The 22836-nt window shown below is 42.9% G+C and overlaps 1 protein-coding gene and 1 non-coding gene across 2 annotated transcripts; both read right to left on the bottom strand.

The window, feature by feature from the left end:
* Positions 1-843: 843 nt before the first annotated feature.
* Positions 844-22792, bottom strand: DARS2 (aspartyl-tRNA synthetase 2, mitochondrial). Its single transcript, XM_075833050.1, has 18 exons — positions 22652-22792; positions 19864-20035; positions 18886-18985; positions 18167-18233; positions 15963-16064; positions 15741-15836; positions 15438-15561; positions 12566-12612; positions 11061-11167; positions 10537-10606; positions 9119-9298; positions 8345-8452; positions 7748-7810; positions 6232-6384; positions 5816-6034; positions 5236-5346; positions 4033-4108; positions 844-2426 (listed from the first exon to the last, which is right to left on the bottom strand). The coding sequence occupies exons 2-18, from the start codon at positions 20009-20011 to the stop codon at positions 2266-2268; spliced, it is 1932 nt and encodes a 643-aa protein (XP_075689165.1). The 5' UTR covers positions 20012-20035; positions 22652-22792; the 3' UTR covers positions 844-2265.
* On the bottom strand, positions 12279-12414 carry LOC142658278 (small Cajal body-specific RNA 3). The gene has a single exon (XR_012850106.1).
* Positions 22793-22836: the final 44 nt, after the last annotated feature.

Below are 22836 nucleotides of genomic sequence, written 5' to 3'. Positions count from 1 at the left end.
CAATGGGAGGCAGAGAAAGCGTATGTCGCTGCGTTTTATGCCCGCGGCGCACAATGGCGTGCAGGGAGAGGAAAATCTGCCTCAAAATTCCAAACAGAATTTTGAGGCAGAAATTCCGCCTGCAAAAAACTCAGTGTGAACACAGCGTAAGGGTATGTTCACACGGCCAAATTTCAGACGTATACGAGGCGTATTATGCCTCGTTTTACGTCTGAAAATACGGCTCCAATACATCGGCAAACATCTGCCCATTCATTTGAATGGGTTTGCCGACGTACTGTGCAGACGACCTGTAATTTACGCGTCGTCGTTTGACAGCTGTCAAACGACGACGCGTAAAAATACAGCCTCGTCAAAAGAAGTGCAGGACACTTCTTTGGACGTTTTTGGAGCTGTTTTCTCATAGACTCCAATGAAAACAGCTCCAAAAACGGACGTAAAAAACGGCGCGAAAAATGCGAGTTGGTAAAAAAACGTCTGAAAAGCAGGGTCTGTTTTCCCTTGAAAACAGCTCTGGATTTTCAGACGTTTTTGTTGACTACGTGTGAACATACCCTAAGCCTTTCACAGTTTTCCAGCCTGATATTAAAATTAGAGTTTTATGAGTCCTTTTAAAAATAGGTCTGAAAATTAAAGCAGTCACCAGGTTGGTTACTATTGACACCACCTATTTTTGTCTGCATTCATTTGCATATGAGGCCCAATATGTATTCAGAAATATCCTAGCTGATGCATTTTACATAGATTTGCTTTGGTCATCCCCCTAAATATACATGATCATATAAAAAAAACAAGCTACACGATAGGTTAGCAACAACATCAAAATAGACAAGCGCCTCGTCATCGATTTTAAATATTTTATTTAAAAAAAATATATCGAAAATTGATGCTAGCAGCGACATATTGGATGTAGATAGTTCTCTAAAAAAAAAAAAACGTTCGATCAGCGATAAGTCACAACTTCTCCCAGACACACAACAGATAAAAGGCACCAACAAAGTCAGGTTACTTCTATATGTAAGGCCTTATTCACACGAGCGTATTGCATGTCCGTGTTACGTGCGTTTAAAAAAAGACGTCACATGAGCCTATGCAATTCAATGGGGCCATTCAGTGTTTTTCACGCAGTGCGTGTCCGCTGCGTGAAACTCACTGCATGTCCTATACTTGTGCGTTTATTGCGCATCACGCACCCATTGAAGTCAAAAGTGCGTGAAAATCACAGACAGCACACGGACACACATCCGTGTGCCATGCGTTTTTCACGCAACAGTTGCTAAAGAAATTAGAACAAACTGCTGACGTAAAAAAACGCGTGACGTACGCACGTAAAAACCGCAGACACGCACAGTACACAGGTCACACGGAACTAACGCAATAAAAACGCTGCGTTTTTTCACGCGCAAAACTGACACATTCGTGTGAATAAGGCCTAAATCAAATGTGTCCGCAGTTAGGCTGGGTTCACACGAGCGTGTGCGTTTTGCGCGTGCAAAAGGTACATAACAGCTCCATGAGTCATCAGCATATGGTGCGCGGCTGCGTGATTTTCGCGCAGCCGCCATCATTATGACACTCTGTATGTTTGTAGACAGAATAGCACGTGGTGCTTTTGTTTTCATTCATAGTTTTTACTGCTGTTGCGCGAATCACGCGTGTCACACGGAAGTGCTTCCGTGTGCTGCACATGATTTTCACGCACCCATTGACTTCAATGGGTGCGTGATGCGCGAGAAACGCACAAATATAGGATGTCATGAGTTTTACGCAGCGGACACACGCTGCGTGAAAATCACGGACTGTCTGAACGGCCCCCCTGACTAACATAGGCCCGTGCTAGGTGCGTGAAAGTCACGCGCGTTGCACGGACGTATTATACGTTCGTCTGAATAAGCCCTCAATAAATTTCTGAGGGCAGCAAATAATTGCATGTAAGGAAATGACACGACCCTCCGGGCCAAGGAGCAGCCAGTTTTCCAGAGTAGAGGTAGATTCACTTCAGGCAGAGACTTCCACAGCATCCGGCCGCTTTAGAATGATGCAATATTGCTAGAACAGGTTTCCAAAGAGACGCACCTAAAACTAAAGTGCATTTCACTTGGAAACTTGTTTGCCTTCACGTTCCACGACATGCATGTCGTCCTCAGAGCATTAGTTAAATCTGACCGCCATTGTAAACTGGCAGATCCCAGCGTGCAACAAAGAGAAGCATTCATCTCAATCCAGTGTCCATTGTCCTGGTCGTTCCTTCTGACCGCAGCTTCATTACTTGTGTGTGACCTGTATGTGATATGGCTGCAGATCCTCAGCGGATACATAGTCCGGTGCATTACTCATAAGGTCATGACCACGGAACGATTTAGGGAAAGCGATGACGTCGCGTATACTCTGCGCTCCAACAATGATTGAAATGAGACGATCTAATCCTAAATATAAAGAAAGAAGATGCTGAAAATGGTCATGTATTGGTTAAAACTTATGACTGTTATATAGGGCGATGTTCACATTTTTTAGGAAATCTGTGGCAGAAATCTGTGGTTGACACTCAGATTTCTGCTGCGGATTCACGTGGTTAGCCCAATGCTAATTAAATGGAGCGAATCCGCAGCAATAATTAACATGCTGCAGATTTTAAAAATCTGAAGCGCGTTCATCACAGATATTTTCCTGACATACTGAATTAGGTGCGGAATAAAGAAAAATGCATGTAAAAAAGGGACAAAACCTGCAGGTATAAATGTGGCCTTAGAAACGCTCAAGTCATACCCCGTTTGCGTTGAAAGACACTGGTGTACAGGAGATTTTACAGATTGTGGTCCAAATATATCCATTCTGATCACAATTAAAGAGGCTCTGTCACCACATTATAAGTGCCCTATCTCCTACATAAGGAGATCATTGCTATAATGTAGGTGACAGTAATGCTTTTTATTTAGAAAAACGATCTATTTTTACCACGTTAGGAGCGATTTTAGCTTTATGCTAATTACTTTCTTAGTGCCCAAGTGGGCGTATTTTACTTTAGACCAAGTGGGCGTTGTACAGGGGAGTGTATGACGCTGACCAATCAGCGTCATACACTTCTCTCCATTCATTTCTGCAGCGCATAGGGATCCTGCTAGATCGCTATGTGCTGTCTTATACAAACACATTAACGATACTGAAGTGTTTAGACCGTGAATAGACATTCCACGGGATGTCTATTCACAATCCCTGCACTTCGTTAACGTTTCTGTGGTACTTACAGCAGAGCAAGCATAATCTTCCTGTAACCTGTCATTTACAGCATGATCTCGCGAGATTACGCTTGCTCTGCTGTAAGTAAAATAGAAACTTTAACTAAGTATCGGGATTGTGAATAGACATCCCGTCCTGGCTGAAAGGAATGTCTATTCACTGTCTAAACACTTCAGTAACGTCAATGTGTCAGTATAAGACAGCACATAAGGATCTAGCAGGATCCCTATGTGCTGAGGAAATTAATGGAGAGAAGTGTATGACGCTGATTGGTCAGCGTCATGCACTCCTCTGTACAACGCCCACTTGGTTTAAAGTAAAACACGCCCACTTGGGCATTAAGAAAGTAATTAGAATAAAGCTAAAATCGCTCATAATGTGGTAAAAATAGATCGTTTTTCTAAATAAAAAGCATTACTGTCACCTACATTACAGCGCCGATCTCCTTATGTAGGAGACAGGGCACTTATAATGTGGGGAGAGTCTCTTTAAGTTGGCCAACAACTAGTCTAAATAAGGGGGGGGGGGTATTTGCAATACCGCTTATGGCCACTGGGATCCAGTTTCATGTCTATAGTTGAGAAAAATAAATTTGTACCACAGAAAGTGTCAGTTTAGACTCTTTACTGAATGACTTATCGTGTTTACATGACCTCTTACATAGATAGTTCTACCCACCGATCAGGCAACTAGAGAACAAAACTAGATAAAATTGTATTGTGCAGAAACCACCAAGATCTATGTTATTTGGAGAACTGCCCACTTTCAAGAATAAAATCAACTGTAGACACCTACCTAAAGCTATCCCACCATGAGGGGGCGCTCCAGACTCCAGGGCTTCAAGAAGGTGTGATAGGAGATTCACGTTTTCCTGCAGAAACATGCAGATTGTTTCAGGACTAGAAAATGAGCACTGCCATCATGTTTCTTTTTTATTAACACTTTATAATTCTCTATATGCACCACTTTGAGATGTTAGAGTGATTATTACTATTAGGTTATATAGACGGGTTGTCACCACCGAGTAGAAAAATCTATGCTATATAACAAGAATATAAAGCACAGATCTACATAGAGAAATTTTAAGGTAAGGAGATTTTTCTTATGTTAACAGTGTCTTAAGGCCGGGTTCCCACGGGTCAGATACGCTGCGTAAAAACCGCACAGCTTTTTCGACCTGGAAACCGCAATACATTGTCAGAAAAACCGCACCACATTGTGGTACGTTTTGTAGGACGGCTTTTCCGCTGCGGAAAGCAGCAGTAAAAAACGCTCATACTTACCTAGGCCATTGTTATGGCGACTCGTCCCTCTTGTGCAGTCCAGCCTCCCTGGATGACGCTGAAGCCCATGTGACCACTGCAGCCTGTGATTGGCTGCAGTGGCAGTCACATGGGATATAACGTCATCCCAGGAGGCCGACCCTATGACGTCATCCAGGCCGGCCTACTGGGAAGACGTTTTATCCCATGTGACCGCCGCTACAGCCTGTGATTGGCTGCAGCGGTCACATGGGGTGCAACATCATCCCAGGAGGCCGGACTGGACAAAGAAACAGACTTCTGGGTTAGTTTTTTTTCTTCTTCCGTAGTTGCTATTTTTGTGGCATAATCGCTCCGAATACGCTGCAAAAGTCGCAACACTTGGCTTTCTGTTGCAGGTTTTTCATACACATTGAATCCAATGGGGAAAACCTGCAACGGAAAAGAAACTAAAAAACTCAGCATAAATTGACACGCTGCGGATTTAAGTCCCGCACTGCAGGTCAATTTATTAACGTTTACGCTGCGTTTTTTTTTCCACAGAGTTGCCATGAGATTTCGTAAATCTCATCCACTTTGCTGTTACTGTAAATGCTGTGGAATTTCTGCACAGAAATCCTTTGTGGAAATTGCGCAGCGTTTACGTTACGTGGGGACCTGAGCCTTTCCTGGGGAGCGAGTATTGAATATTCTATAGTCACAATTATACAGTTAATATGAGAGAAGAATCTCTGACCTTTAAAATGTCTTGAAGAACCCGACATTGAAGTTCTGAGTTATGAATACGAATTGATCCACCTCCAACTTCATTTCCATTTAAGACCAGGTCATAGTGCTGGCTGCGAGCCTGAAGAACACAATAGTGGGAATTTATTAAATGATTTACGCCAGTTTTCTGGTGGTAAAAAGCCACAAATTTTGGTGCATATATTTGTGCTAAAATTTGCGACTTTTCAAAAGTGGTGAGAACATTGGGTGGGGTTAGGCAGGAGGGCAACAGTTACTATAAGTTATGCCAGAAATGGGCATAAATTATAGGGTGAATCTAAACCTGCTCATAGCAGGCGTAAATTTCAGTTTCTGAATTTAAGACAGCCAAATAAACATGGTGCATATTACTCCAACTCTTCTTCTGTTTAAAACTGGTGTATCAAATGCCAGTCTTCGGAAATCTGCCTCAATGTGGTCATAAACTAGATCATGAATAATATTAGGGCTTCTTCCTCTAAGATAGGTGTCCGTTCCCATATATAGAGAACCTGTTACCTTTACTAATAGGAAGAGCGTTCTGGTCGGTCAATTGCATATAGTTTTACCTTAGTTGGGTCTGTGTACAGAAGGTCCATGTCATCTGGGTGGGGAGCGGTGAACGGATGATGAGCAGATTCCAGTTCCTCAAGATTCTCCTCTTTAGGAAGAAAGAGCGGAAAGTCGACTACCCACAAAAAGTGGAAGGTATTGGGGTCACGGAGAGGTACCCCACATTCTTCTAGCTGCGAGGCGAGTTCAAGGCGTAGTTTGCCTAAAGCAGTACACTATGGGAGATAAATAATACACAGACATGACAGACAGTCCAATGCCTTTTTCTGCTATCATTCTGTAACTCCCTGGCTCACTTTCCACTGGACCAGATACAAAACACAAGAGTCAATTATGAAGAAATCAGACTGATCAGCTATAGAGATATATTAGCAGACGAACATTATTTTTCGTGAGGTTACAGGAAACTCACCGCGGTGTCATGTGGCCCTGCCGCCAGCAGGAGGAGATCTTCAGCCTTTGCCCCGGTAGCTCCCGCCAGAGCTTTCTCCAGTTCTTCCGTGAGATTCTTCCCAAGAGGAGATTTCCAGGATCCATCTGATCGAACTATTACTGCCATTATATCCTAGAATAAATATATAATACGCCAGTTACTGTAGATGAGGAAATGTAATCACTGCTTAGATAAGTGGATGACATCACCATTTCTTTACTATTAAAATGTACGGATATTAAAAAAAATTGTTTGCCACTATTGGAAATCATCGTGAATTCTCCAGACCTTTGATAAGACATTCTAAAAACTGGAAATTGCTTTATAAATCATATCCTATACACTTTTGTAGAGCTTCAAATCTCCTGCATGGATATACCCACCACTAGAACAAGCCTACGGAGTACCTAAAACAGCCAGGCCCCGTGCACACGACCGGATTTTTCATCTGTAATTACGGATCCATTCGTTTCTATGGGCTACGGACACCTTTCCGTATTTTTACAGATCTGTCTGTTCCATAAAAATGATCCGTAAAATATAGAACATGTCCTATTCTTGTCCATAATTACGACACGGACTCCCCATAGAAGTCTATGGGAGCTTCTGTAATTACGGACGGCTACAGATGTGCACCCGTAGCCGTCCGTAATAACGGAAGTGTTGCTAGCCGATGCCAGGTTTACAGATGTTGCATATCATTTGTGGTTTTCATTTTGCGTATCCGTAAATACGGATGCACTATGGACCGTATTTACGGACACCGTTCCGTAAATGCGGATGATTTACGGATGGATGATTTACGGGTGTGTCCATGGGGCCCTAAACAGTATACATTAAGTGCCACCTAGTGGTGGCTGCAGGCCAGACACTCTCTCTAGCAGCCCCATAGAAAGCGAATGGCGCATTGGCCGAACATGTGCGATACCGTTCCATTAAGTTAGGTCACTCAGGGACAGCCGATTTTGGAATCCCCCCCATCCAGTGGATAGGTGATAAATGATGATTTTGGGAAAACCCCTTTAACTCTGCAGGAGATTTGGAACTTAAAATCCGAAAAACAGCTCTAAGTCTATAAAGATATACAGTCAAGGGTATGTCAGTATATTTTTTAAAGTATGGAATCGCATAGTAGACTGCGCTACTCTATACAAAACAGGCATTCGTTTAACATATATGCCATAAGAAACTATTGCAAAGCCCATGACGTATACGGTAAACGGATACCATGATAGACTATGGGTAATGGATGCCTAACAGTGGCATCCGTCACCCATAGGCTATAATGGTATTCGTTTATCCGATACATCATAAACTCTCATGACCCCTTTTCATGACGCATCCGTTAAATAAATACCATTATAGCCTATGGGTGACAGGGGCCACAGTTGGGCATCAATCACAGCCTACGTTTATGTAGAGAGCTTTTCCTGGCGCATACGTCAGATGTAGGTGAACATTGTCCCGTTTCACACTCTCTGACTTCTTACTATACCTGCTTATACTGGTCCCTGGTCATCTGCAACATTGAATCGAGTGCTTTTCCCTTCAGATAAATCTGCAAAATAAATATGGACATAAACATGCGCCACCGTGTGCATTCATCCAATATACTACAGAGTACTCCTTCTCTACAGTCATTTTCACCAGTTTCCAGGAAAATCAGATCTATGCGGCTGTTTTCACGGAAGGGATGATGTAGGTGTTCGTGACTACAGAACTAGTCGCCCATGAAATAAAGAGGTAGAAATTCACCAGTGACCACTAAACTCTCTTCATGTTCGTTCAGAAAGCACTGGGACTGCTAAAACAACTCCAGCGAAGTGCTACCCACCTGTCCTTTATAAACGGACTGCAGAAGCAGCGACCACCAGGGGGCGCTGTACAGCCAACTGCTTTACCTTTTTATGGGAATTTTCCAGAGATCCTCATATAAAGTTACTATTAAAAAAACAAAACAATGCGACCGTCTAAAGTGGTCGGTTTACCACGCGCTGCAGAATAACCAGGAAATGTGCGTAAAAAAAATAAAAATTTAGAATTCCATTTATTGAAAACAAATATTTGGTTGCTTTATCCTGGTCGGACTCACCGCCCCCTCTGGAACTCTTATGGCTTTCACACATCCATGAGATTTACTGAGAGCTTCTTGAACAAATCCCAGAGACATGGCGCTCATCTGCGCGGTCACATCAGTGATCTGATGAAGTAAATAACAGTCAGTGGACTATGATATAGCGGGTTATTAACCGTATCCAAAGCAAAAGTCTCTGCATAACCAGAGGTATCCTTTCCGTTACTGTGCAGGTCACGTCCATGTGAACTAGAATGGCTCTTACTGCATCTCATCAGTGCTATACAAGGCTGTGCTGGTCCATTGCGACAGTGTGTAGTCTAGTCATATTGACCATGTTCTATGCACTGTATCATGATGGTCCCTTATATACACAGCCATTTCCATTAGTGATAACACAGACCAGGTAACAGATAGGCTGGGTTCACACGAGCATGTTTGGTCCGTAAAGGACGGAACGTATTTCGGCCGCAAGTCCCGGACCGAACACAGTGCAGGGAGCCGGGCTCCTAGCATCATAGCTATGTACGACGCTATGAGTCCCTGCCTCGCTGCGGGACAACTGTACCGTACTGTAATCATGTTTTCAGTACGGGACAGTAGTTCCACGGAGAGGCAGGGACTCCTAGCATCGTACATAACTATGATGCTAGGAGCCCGGCTCCCTGCAGTGTGTTCGGTCCGGGACTTGTGTCCGAAATACATTCCGTCCTTTACGGACCAAACATGCTCGTGTGAACCCAGACATATAGATTCACAGAACTCAGAGAACAGTCATGATAAACGCCATACCTTCATTTGGAAGCGAGTGTCAGGCTTATCTACTCCATAGCTGCTCATAGCCTCAGCGTAGGTCAAGATTGGGAATAGATCTGGAAGAGTTCCTTTCTCTTCAGGCCATGAGTATCGCAATAAACCCTCTACCAGCCTCTGGATTCCCAGCTGGTCCACAAAGGACATTTCAATATCAACCTAGGAACGAAAAGCATTAAAAGCAAAAAATGTAACGTCAATTTTTTTAGAAAAATAAAAGAACTCCATAAAACTTTCCCAAAGTAACTGTAATTTAGAAGGATCCAGAGAACATTGCTTTAGCATAGATGGGTTTAAAGTACTCCCATCGGAGACATTTATGGCACATCCGGATGTGCCATAAATGTCTGACAAATGCAGGATCCGCACCTATTTCGAGATCAGGGTTCGCGAGGCCGTCTGGTGAGATCACCATCGCAGACAGGGAATTGGTGCAGAGGTAGTTAAGGTTTCCGGAAACAGCCGAGCTACGACGCGGTTTCTGTAACTCAGGAGGATTCACTTCTGTAACTTGTCTCCAAGGGATGATTCACTCCCAGACAATCGAACCAATAGATCCGAGGACGACAGCATCTACGTTGAAAAACTGTCTTTTATTCAAGCCAACATTTTTAGTGCATACAGAAAGGCAAAGTTTCGGCTCCAAAATTCTTGAGAAAGGTGCAGAATTTTGGGGCTGAAAAAAAATTGTATTCCTGTATGCACTAGAACAATGTTTCCCAACCTTTTCAAGCTAAAGTTTCCCCTACAGACAAAACGTTCCAAACCAGTACCCCCAAAGCAGTGATCGTTTATAAGGCTATGCTCATATTGCCTGCAGTTCCTTCAGATTTGACGGGATGATTAGTTCAGCATGCACAGACACAATGTAGGAATCCTGATGGAGCATATTATAAGTCAATGGGGTCCGTCGCCTGCCATTGGCGTCTGATATGTGACAGATCCGTCACTGTGTCATGGTTTCCGTTCGAAGGTGAGAAATATTTTTACCTTATGCTCTGTCCATTTACATAAGACACGTCCCAAACTAATGGCATATGAATCACACATAGTACATGACTCCCTTCAGCAGACCCGAAAATGGATACAGACTACAGGCTTCCTGAGGTGGGCAGGCTTTAAGAGCGAACATGCTTAATCTGTAAGCATATATGTCGGCTCACACGCCAATGCCCTAGCAACCGGCAATAAAACATTATTACATTTTTTTCCCCTGGTGTAACCCCTGAGGCTGCGGCACGTACCCCCCTAAGGTACGCATACCATAGGTTGTGATCCGCTGCACTAAGATGTTGGCTTGAATAAAAGACAATATTTCAACATGGATGCGGTCGTCCTTGGTACTATATGATTCTTCTGGATGAGTACTGATGATTTATAAGTCTTGTATAATTTACCTGTGTGAATTCCGGTTGTCGGTCTGGTCTAGACCCTTCGTCTCGATAGCAACGGGCTACCTGGAAGTATCTACAAATACATTATAAATATTGTGTTATTTGCATCTGTTCCAATGATTTCCTGCAGTACAGTCAAGTGTACGACTCCAGTCAAGTGTATGATTACATTCATTTCAACTGTATGCCACCCAGATGGGAGTCGGATGGCATGGTGGCACAGTGGTTAGGATAGCGTCAGACCTTGCGATACTGCAGCCTGGGGTTCCATTGGGGCTGTAGGCTCATCCTGCATTGTCATATGGTTTTAAATTGGATGAAACTTTTTTTTGTGCAGCTCAGTGTATAATGTGTTCTAATAAAGGATCATAGGAATCCAATGTACACTTACAGAATCAGACACTAGGGGGCATTCCAGTACATTTTTATATAATATGCTCCCAATGTAATTTCATCTGTCCTCAGAACAACATTCAGATTATGTACAAGTCCTATTATATCATGCACTGAAAAGAACATCATCTTACCTGTCCAAGCCGCCAACCATAAGAAGCTGCTTGAATTGCTGCGGGCTCTGGGGTAATGAGTAAAATTTGCCAGGCTCCTGTGTAGGCACCACAAATTCCTTGGCCCCCTAGAAACCAAAAAAAAAAAATCATGACTAAAAGATGTTGCGTCTGATGAAATGAGTGTTCAGAATTTTCTATTGGGAATGTTGTCTTTATAGGGGAAACCGAGCGCAGATATTTAAAAAGGGTTTTTACAAAGCCGCGGAAAGTCATTTGCATTATTGCAAAGATTTACGGTAAGTTTTACTTAGCAGAATTATTGCGCCAAAAAACTTGATATACGCCAAATTTCTTATGTGTTTTATACACTTTTTACACGACCTCAACAGTTTTCAAAGGGTCTAGAAAAGAAGGTGCGGCTAAAAGGGATCGTAAATTGCGCCAAGTTTGTTAATATTGCTATAAAAATGCTATTTTATTGCAGCAAATTATTGGTGGAGAGTATATTAATCCTGAGGTGGCATAAGGAAGAGAAAAGTGTCTAACATGTCTAGAAGTTGCGCCACATCCATCATACCGCATGCACCACTGTGATAAATGTAGCTAAATAAGTGCCATATTCACTGATGATACATCTTACACAATATAGATTGTTATTTTTCATTGTCCCAAGTGTATAATTCCCAGCAAAGATTCTACAACGGAGAAAAACGACATTTAATGTATGTCCAATAAATGATCTAAAAAAACGGAACTTATTTACATCATAGAATGTTATCTGGATTTAAATAGGTTTTCCGGGATATTGATATTAATTTCCTATCCTTATCAGGTCAGTAGGGGTCTGACTCCCGACTCCCCTACCAATCAGCTGATTAAAACGGCCCGCATGGGACTGGGCTGCAATACCAAACACAGCCACTACTGAATGCACGGCACTGTGCCCGGTAGCAATAAAGAGACCGACATAAAGAGACCGCAGCGCCCACCGTAACGCGCCGTGATCGTTTCAATCAGTTGACTGTGGGGGTGCTAGGAGTTGGACCCCACTGATCGGATATTGAGGACCTACGCTCAGGATAGGTCATCAACATCAAAGTCCTGGAAAGCCCCATTAAGCCCTTCTCCATAGAAGTCAATTGGTATTAAAAAGTTCCGGTTGCTTTAATCCATACTGTTTAGGTAACACAACTAGATGTTTAATTGCTCATTTTAAGGTATAAAAAATATGTAATCATTGTATGGAGGGGAACGAACCAGCTCAGTGTGTCCTGTACAGAGCCAGACAGAGATCTCCAGTATATTATTATAGGAAGCCTGACACAGTGGGCAGACACTTCACCTGCACACGAGGAGTAATTTAGCTTCCACAATCCGATTTATCATGCATTACATATAACTGTTACTCAAGCAGCCATAACTGGGATTCGAACCTGGGTCTCCAGCGTCTAAGACAGAGCTCCTAACCACACAGCCAAGCACTGGCAACAGGACAAGCCCTCCAGGATAGTAGATGTACATACCCCTGGAGTTCTCTTGAACAGAGTGGGAGTCTCCACATCCACAAACCCTAAAACACAGAGGATTATCACACACGGCTCATCAAGTTCCCCACCTCTGACAAAAGAAATCATCGCTGCTCATTACCATATAAATAAGATATAAATGCGCCGTACACAAATACACAGAAGTCAAGTATCATTTACATTTCCCCTGCAATGGACAAACGCAGCTTTCCACATGATAGCAGCGGATCGCCAGGGGGTTAGAAGTAGTGATGTCACGGTACCAGAATTTGGACTTCGATACCAATACTTTGTGTAGTATTGCAATTTCGATACCAAAACGATAAAAGTAATAAAAAAAAAAAAAAGTTCTTCCGTTTTCTGACATGAGGCACGAGGTGTGATGAATTTTTAATGTGCCTCACACTAAGGGCTTATTCAGACGAACGTGTAATACGTCCGTGTAACGTGCATGCTTTCCACGCGCCTCGCACGGACCTATGTTAATCTATGGGGCCGTGCAGACAGTCCGTGATTTTTACGCAGCGTGTGGCCGCTGCGTAAAACTCAAGACATGTCCGATATTTGTGCGTTTTTCGCGAATCACGCCCCCATTCAAGTCAATGGATGCGTGAAAATCACGCGCACCACACGGAAGCACTACCGTGGGACGCGCGTGATTCGCGCAACAGCAGTGAAAAGTATGAATGAAAACAGAAAAGCACCACATGCTACAAACAGTGTCATAATGATGGTGGCTGCGCAAAAAGCACGCAGCCGCGCTCCGTATGCTGATGAAACTCGGAGCTGTTAAGTGCCTTTTGCGCACGCAAAACGCTTTGTTTTTTGCGTGCGCAAAACGCACACGCTCATGTAAATCCTCCCTCAGAGTAATTAATTTCTCAGTCATAATGGGTTAATGTGTGAGGTACATGATGGGGTTAATTACGGTTAATGTGAGGCACATGGAGGTTAAATGCATCACACCTCGTGCCCCACAATAAGTGAAAAAAAGCAGTGTTTATTTTTTTACAGCGCACACATCATAAATGATGCAAAAAAATTGTTGTGCAGGTTATTACGGCCGCGCCAATACCGAGTGTATATTTTATGCATTGAGACTTATTTTAAGGTTTATTGTAAAAAAGGAGTATGTGTATTTTTTTTACATTTAATATTACTTTGTTTTTACTTTATTTATAAAATTTAATGTACTGGCATATATCTATATACTGAGAGTACACTGGCATATATCTATATCCCAGTACATTAGCCTGTGTACTAATAGTACACAGGCAGTTGTTAGGACATACCTCACTATGCCCCAACAACAGGAAATATGGTAGGACACCCCTGGGGTCCTTCAATAGACCCTGGACTGCCTGCCCATATATGGTATGTCCCTCAATCGTGTCACAGGGATTCCTGTGATGCCATCCAAGGGGCATCCCCCCTTCTCACTTCCTCTTGAATGCTGCAGTCAGCTGTGATCGCAGCATTCAGGGGAATAACGGCCGAGATAAGAGGTTTCTCTGATCTCCGCCGTTATAGAGCGGGGCTGCGGCTGTGTAATACTGTCATTGCCCCGCTCCTGACAATAAGTGCGCGCGCGGTCAGCATGAGGGGATGCGGCTGGCGCTGCACTAATAAGCGGCGGGGAAGGCACTGAAGATAGAACATGGGGATGTTTTGTAGCGCGCCCGCCATGTTCGGTCTTCAGTGACATCACTCATTAGTGCAGCGCCGGCCGCATCGCATCGTCCTGACCCTGCGCACTTGTCAGGACTCAGGAGCGGGGCAATGACTGTATTACACAGCCGCAGCCCCGCTCTCATACATATACGAAATACCTGAAATAACGGTATTGAACCATTTGGGGATGCACAGTATCGAAACCGTATCAAAGTTTCGATGCATCGTGCATCCCTAGTTAGATGTGCACATTTCTGCACTGGCGTCCATTTAAAAAAGGGTCTTCATGAGACAACCCCCTCTAAATATAGTAAAGAATGGGATATTAGAGATTTCAGTTGATACATATATCTGCTCACTACAGATGCAGTGATTTACAATACACAGACCCATTATGTTTCTATTGCAGGGCACACAAAACTTTTTATTTCCCCCAGGGTCACATTGTACAACTAGAGTTTGCTGCATTTAGCCCTCCGTCAATGAGTTGTTTTTTTACTTAAAATAAAAAAAACCACCAAATGGTTACCGGTTGTATAAAGGAACATTGTGGAAGAACACGGTCATTCCTAATGCCGGGCCCGAGGGGAGGTGCATGACACAGCGATTCAAAGAACACCAAAGAGAGAATCCCCGTGTCATACATCGCCCCCCTCAGGCCCTGCACTAGGAATAACACAGTGTATTAGTTTTGCCCAAAGTTATTATTAAAGAAGCATTCCCATCTTAGACATTTATGGCATATCCACAGGAAACAGCCGGGCACAGTGCTACACAGTTTCCGTAACTCCCATAGAAGTATACGGGTGTCACAAAAACAACATAGCACAGCAAGCTCTGCCGTTTCCAGATTCCCGGCCACCTTGCCAGTCTCCGCCTAGATGCGGCAGCCTCGCCCCGCAGGGGACAGGGTCGGGGGAACCCCACTATTGTGATAAATGCAGGTCCCAGCTCTAGGACTTACACCTATCAGACATTCATAGCTTATCCTGTGGATATGCCATATATGTCTAAGGTATTTGGCAATACATCTTTAACTCCTTAACGACCAATGACAGATATATTCAGTAGTGCTGTGAAAGAACTAGCTTTCTAGTATAGCCGGCGACCTTCCTATCATTGGTTTGCAGCATGGATGTCAATCTTACAAAAATTTGTGTGCAGTATGAATTTCAGTTCTGACAAGGGGGACTCCTACCATGCTGGTTACACAGATACTCCCTCATCTTCATCACCATTCTGGACCTCAGTCTAAGGTTGTACTGGAGCTGGGTGCTGCGGATGTCCAGGTAACGATACTGCATTCTCAACGACTCAGATTTCTAAAAAAAAAAAAAAAAGAAAACAATAATTCAATTTTTGTATCCGTGAACACGTGTAATAATAAAACGAATACGAAAATCAGGGGTAAATGTTACTTGAAGCGACAGGGTGACAATTTTTTTTTTTTTTTTTATAATGCAAATTAATATTTACAGGAAAAAAACTAAAAAAAAACAACCTTCACGGAATCTTTAATCTCAAATGGCAGTTTTCTGCAGGTGTTGAGGATCTGGACTTCCTTTGCCTGAACTTCGACGGCTCCGGTGGCCATTTTCTGAAATTGCGACAAAATATAATATCAGCAAACAATCCCACGTAGTTCTAGTTGATACGTGGCCTTTTATCATTTATGTTATTATTCTCCATGAATGTAAAATGTAACGTTCACATTGACACTCACCAAATTCTCTTGACCAGATGGACGGGGAATGACTGTCCCTTTCACCAACAGCACAGACTCTAATGGGATTACACTCATCGTTTCCTTTAGCCGGGAACCATCCTAGTAACAAAAGGCAAAAAAAATAAAATCTGAAAAATAGATCAGTTATAATGAAGAAGGAAATATCGTGAATATTGTAAATGATAAAGACACACTTCACCTACATTCACCACTTCATTACTCAGGTAATTTAGGCTTTAAAAGGAGTAGTCTGGTTTAGAAAACCCATTTTCAAAATCCCAATTTCAAATCTCAAAAGTTTACAGTGTCTCGCTCTGGAGGACTCGACAGTCCAGCCATTACACAGACTGGCCACTGATTTCAATGGGAACCGTGTAATGCTTAATTTCTCCTGTGGTGGCGCTGCAGAGAAATTTAACACAATGCCAGGTTCCCCCACAGATTGCAGCTTATCACTGAAGATCCCAGCAACGGGAGACCGGGTGATCCAATTTATCTTCAGGGGACTACAAAAAGGGATTTGTCCAACACAGACAATCTTTGTTACTGACCAGACACCAGTTTTTGCTGCATGTGTGTTAAACATTTATTTAATATAGTATTAAATAGTATGTCACATGTAGAGTTGATCTGGGTCACCAACTCTATATGAGATTATATACATGTCCTTAAAGAATTATATGCACAGTCCTCCAAATCGGTAACGGTAACCAATCAAATTGCAGCTTTCATTTTTAAATCTCCCCCAATGTATTTATTCTTAAAAACGAGAGAAAAAAAAAAAAAAACGCAACTGGAACAAAACATTAACCCCTTAATGACCAGCCTATTTTGGACCTTAATGACCAAGCTATTTTTTACGTTTTTCAATCGTCGCATTCCAAGAGCTATAACGTTTTTATTTTTGCGTCGACATAGCTGTATAAGGTCTTGTTTTTTGCGGGACAAGTTGTATTTTTAATAGCACCATTTTTAGGTACATAGAATTTATTGATTAACTTTTATTAACTTTTTTGGGGGGAAATAGAAAAAATCTGAAATTTCGCCACTCTTTTTTGCGTCCTAAATCTACGCCGTTTACCGTGTGGTATAAATAACACAATAACTTTATTCAGTGGGTTGTTACGATTGCAACGATACCAAATTTGTATGTTTTACTACTTACACAGTAAAAACGCTTTTTTTTCTAAATTATTTGTTTTTGTGCCTCCATATTTAAAGAGCCGTAACGTTTTTATTTTTTCGTCGATGCAGTTGTATGAGGGCTTTTTTTTTGCGGGGCGACTTGTAGTTTTTATTGGTACCATTTTGGAGTAGATGCGACTTTTTTATCACTTTTTATCACATTTTTTTAAAGTCAGGATTCACAGAAAACAGCAATTTTTCCATAGTGTTTTATTAATTTTTTTACGGCGTTAACCGTGCGGGTTAAATAATGTAATAGATTTATAGTCGGGGTCGTTACGGACGCAGCGATACCAAATATGTGTGACTTTTTAACTTTATTTTGTTTTTTTAATAGTAAAGCATTTTGTAAGGGGAAAAGCTGGGTTTTGAATTTTTTTTCAATTAACTTTATTAAACTTTTTTTTCACTTTTTTACTAGTCCCATTAGGGGACTATAATATGCGATTCTGCATTTATAATACACTGCAATACTTTTGTATTGCAGTGTATTACTGCCTGTCCGTTTCACACGGACAGGCATCTGCTAGGTCATGCCTGCGGCATGATCTAGCAGGCATTCACTCCAGGCAGACCTGGGGGCCTTTATTAGACCCCCGGCTGCCATTAGAGACACAGACACTCGGCGATCGTATCGCCGGGTGTCGGTGGGGGAGAGAGGGAGCTCCCTCCCTCTCTCCAAAACCACTCAGATGCGGTGCTCGCTATTGAGCACCGCATCTGAGGTGTTAAACGGGTGAGATCGATACTAATATCGATCTCACACGGCAGAGCAGGGACGCCCCCAGCCCACAGCTGCCTCTAGCAGCTGAGAGCAGGGAGATTTGACAGCTCCCTGCTCTGTTTACTTATTCCGATGCCGCGACGTAAAAAGTCTATGGCATCGGAATAAGGCCCGTTAGTGACCGACGTAGAAACACGATGGGCCGGTCACTAACGGGTTAAAACCCATAACTTAAATGTTAAAAAAACATTTTCTTTCTCAATTACCAATTAATATATAGTTTTACACATACCTCATCTGAAGGAAGAACAATCTGGATCAGCCCATGAAAGTCTCTCAGTATTAGAAACATATCGTGCCTAGAAAACAAATGCAGCGCGACAATCAATATCAGTGGATCATTTCTCGATGAACGGATAAGAAAAGTATTAAACACATTTTTGGATATTTTACACGAATAAAAGCTTTAATACTTTTTCAAGTCTAGACAACACTCAAGGAGTGAAGCCGCATGGGCGTACAATGTACAACAGTTAGGGTATGTGCACACACACTAATTACGTCCGTAATATACGGACGTATTTCGGCCGCAAGTCCCAGACCGAACACAGTGCAGGTTGCCGGGCTCCTAGCATCATACTTATGTACGACGCTAGGAGTCCCTGCCTCTCCGTGGAACTACTGTCCCGTACTGAAAACATGATTACAGTACGGGACAGTTGTCCTGCAGCGAGGCAGGGACTCCTAGCATCGTACATAAGTATGATGCTAGGAGCCCGGCTCCTTGCACTGAGTTCGGTCCGGAACTTGCGGCCGAAATACGTCCGTATATTACGGACGTAATTAGTGTGTGTGCACATACCCTTATCAATGACGTGACCAACGATAAAGGAACGTCAATATTTTATTCAAAATTCTCCTGAAAATGTATGATTGCGGTTATATAATCATTTTATATCCAGGTTACTGGATTCAATATTGATCTGGCAGTAAAATACTACACGACCTCACCTCTGATACTGGAGCCATCCACACAACGTCACTACCTGCCCCGCATGAGCGGAGCGCAACTCACCGCACGTGTGTGATCGGAAGGCAAAACTGTTCAAATCTAAAAGAAGTATGAAATCAACACTTAGTAAGGATGATATAATATTCTGATAATCATCACAGTAGAGATATATATATATATATATATATATATATGGCCCATTTAGTCAGGTGACCTGATGCCTAAATACTATAGAAGCAGCGATGTTGTGCGCTTGAGTGACATTCATAAAAGTAGCAGCTTCACATCTGTCCCAGGATGATCCGCACGATCGCCTTAGGAAAGATAGTCGTCCTGATAGGGTAACGGATTAAATAAACATACATACATGCATATATATCCGTATTTTTCAGGACAATGGGACGCACCCGGGTTTCGACAACAAAAAAATATATATATTTTATAAAAACTAAATAATTCACTTTTGGTCTAAAGGAGTAAAGGGGTTAAAGTGACTAATGTCCGGTGGTTTAGGGTGAGAGTGGGGGTTAATATCTAGTGGTCTAGGATAGATGAGGGATGGATATATTTTATTTTCTGGGGGGTCTAGAATATATGAGAGGGTTAATATTTTGTTCCTGGTCAGTCTAGGGTAAAATATACACATCTCGCTCAGCTGAAAGGTACCGTAAAAACCCTTCAGATGCCGGTGGTCACATCTTACAGCGGCATCTGAGGGGTTAAATGCTTGCGATCAGAAATTTTTCCGACCGCAAGCATTGCCGCTGGGTCCCTGCTGTGCAGCACAGCAGAGACCCGGCGGCTATGGCGCCCGTTCTGCCTGTGAGCGGGCGCCATATTTAAATACCCTTTCATTACGTGAATCTACAGATTAGCGACGTGAAAGGGTTAATAGAACACATGCATGATACCTGACAGGCGTCGGACGGTATGTATAAATTAAAATGAAAAAGACTTGGGCTGGTACAGAATATTACCCGAGGAGGTCCTGGGATTCTCGTGACTTGTAGTGACACTTGCACTTGCAGCATTTCTTCCGTGCGTTACACACGATGTTCTGATCCCCGGTCGCCTCCGTAAGAAACCACAGCCCATTAATAGCTTTACACCAGTGCGGAGAGCCATGATCTATTCAACACGTGTCCGGCCCTATGGAAAATATAAAATGTATATGGAAACTCACATATGTATTCTTCCATTTAAGAAATCATATAAAAACCACAAACATTTTGACTCCAGGCTCTGCACTGAATTCACTATAAGCCGGACAAAGAAGGAGGGGGCAGGGGCTATGCCTTTTTTTGATGTCTGGGTGACATTGTGACTAAATGATTGATAACTCCATAGCAAGGTCCAGCAATGAGAGGAATAAAAGGTCAGTCTGGTTAATAAAGTTTTTTTTCCGTAAAGATTAATCGTGTATAATGTAAAATTCTGCAACATTTTATAGAATATAAATTTGAGTTTTAAGAACTCTGTTTACAGACAGTGAATGGAAACATTCTTCATTGTATACAGGGAAAGAAAGCTCGCAAAAACCTCAGGGTACGTTGCCACAGGTCGGATACGCCGCATTAGGCCCTGTTCACACTGAGTTTTTTTACGCGGTTTTGGCAAAAAAAAGGCCGAAATTGCCACTCATTGATTTTAATGGGAGTTGGAGGCGGTTTTTCCCGCGAGCAGAAAAAAAACTGTTGCAGGAAAAAGAAGCGACATGCCCTATCTTGAGCCATTTTCCGCCTCAAAAACCTCATTGAAATCAATGGGAGATGGAAAAAAACACTGCGAACGACCGCTGCATTTTTTTAATTTGTCTGTTGAAGAGGTAAAAAAAAAACACGTAAAAAAACGCAGCAAAATTTGCGCACAAAAAAACACGTGTGGTGCAAAACCACTTAAAAAAAAACCTGGAGCTGATTTTTCCAGGCAGCATTTTCTACCTGCAAAAAACTCAGTGTGAACAGGGCCTTAGGCTGGGTATTTTGCTCTGCCTGCACGCCGATCTTCGCAGCGTTTTTCGCCACGCGGCCAAAAAACGCACCGAAATACGCTTTCTCTGCCTCCCATTGATGTCAATGTCAGGTCAGAGATGTAAACGCCCGAAGATAGGGCATGTCGCTTTTCCCTGCGAGCCATTTGGTTGGGAGGCACTTTCGGACGTTTTTTTGGCGCGTTTCCCGACGCGGTTTCCGCATCAAAAACCGTGACTAAAAACTCTGTGTGAACTGACCCTTAGGCCTCGTTTACACAAGCGTTATATACGTGCGTGCGACGCGTGTGCTTTTCACGCGTGTCGTACGCACCTATGTTAGTCTATGGGGCAGTACAGACAGTCCGTGAGTTTTCCCCAGCGTGAGTCCGCTGAAAAAAACTCACGACATGTCCTATCTTTGTGCGTTGTTCGCGCATCACGCACCCATTGAAGTCAATGGGTGCGTGAAAATCACGCGCACCACACGGAAGCACTTCCGTGTGACGAGCGTGATTCGCGCAACAGCAGTCAAACTCTGAATGTAAACAGAAAAGCACCTCGTGATTTTCTGTTTACAAACATCCAAACGGAGTGTCATAATGATGGCGGCTGCGCGAAAATCACCCAGCCGCGCATCATACACTGATGACACACGGAGCTGTTAAGTGCATTTTGCGCATGCAAAACGCCGTGTTTTTTGCGTGCGCAAAACGCACACGCTCGTGTAAACCAAGCCTTAGTACGAAGCGTATCCGACCTAGAACTGTCGGGAAATTCCGGTCGAAAAACCGCACCAAATAGTGGTGCGGATTTTCGGCCGGAGTCTCTGCTGTGGGAAGCGTAAAAAAAAAAAAAAAAAGCCAATACTTGCCATGGCGACGCTTCTTTTTGTTCTCTGTTCAGCCCGGCCTCCTATGAAGACGCTGCAGCGGTCACATGGGGGGTCATCCCAGGAGGCCGGGCTGAACGAGTAAATCCGGGAAGAAACGGAGCCGTTTCTATAACAACGCCAGAGCATAAAGTATTGACTTTTATTTTTGCCATTTTAAAACCAAAAAAAAAAAGGTGTCCTCTTTTCAGATTTGCGATTTTTGAAGTGGAATCTAAGCGTTTCTGCCGCAAATATCACAACATTTGCGGTTTGTTGCAGGTTTTGCCTCCCCATTGAATTCAATAGGGAAAACCCACAACTAAAGTGTAACGATTTCGCAGCATAAAATGACGTGCTGCAGATAAAAAAAGAAACGCACCGCAAGTCAATTTTTTTAACATTTTCGCAGCGGTTTTTTTTCCGCAGCGCGTGGATGAGATTTGTTCAAATCTCATCCTCTTTGCAGCCACTGTCAATTCTGCAGATTTTCCGTGCAGAATTCAGTTGTGGAAATTGCGCAGCATTTACACTACGCGGGAACCCAGCCTAATACTTTGCTGAGCTGAGCATTTGTTACAATTATATCCAATTTAGGCAATTCTGTGAAAACTGAATATATCAGCACAAATCCGTCTCCTGCTCTGACAGTCTGGAGTTCAGGCTGTTTTGCTCACATAGAACTGCGGAGAAATGATTGGAATAATAGCACACAAAAAAAAAATGGTTTTCCAGTCACTGACAGCATGCATAGATCTTGAAAAAAATGGAAAGGAGCTGAAACAAAGCCTAATATTAGATATTTGCTTAACTTTTCAGCCAGCAAAGAGTGGAGGAAGGAATTTCATCACAAACACTTTCTCATACCCAGCTCTCAACACTTCAAATATATAAGGACAGGAAACGCCGACATTTTTACATTTACCTGTCACCAGCCGGCCGGGCGCCCTTGTGAAACCAAACACACTCCAAGCGCAATCAAACCTGATAGAACGAGTGTAGTCATGTGACAATTTGGAAACCAAACACATTTCAGTTAACCGGGAGAGGGGAGGCGGAAGCGGCCATCTTTAGTAAGGGCCCAAGGGCGCTGCTTTTCAATGACGTCAT

The sequence above is a fragment of the Rhinoderma darwinii genome, chromosome 7 (assembly GCF_050947455.1).
Source record: "Rhinoderma darwinii isolate aRhiDar2 chromosome 7, aRhiDar2.hap1, whole genome shotgun sequence".
Lineage (NCBI taxonomy): Eukaryota > Metazoa > Chordata > Amphibia > Anura > Rhinodermatidae > Rhinoderma > Rhinoderma darwinii.
This window is presented reverse-complemented; position numbering and strand designations above follow the sequence as displayed.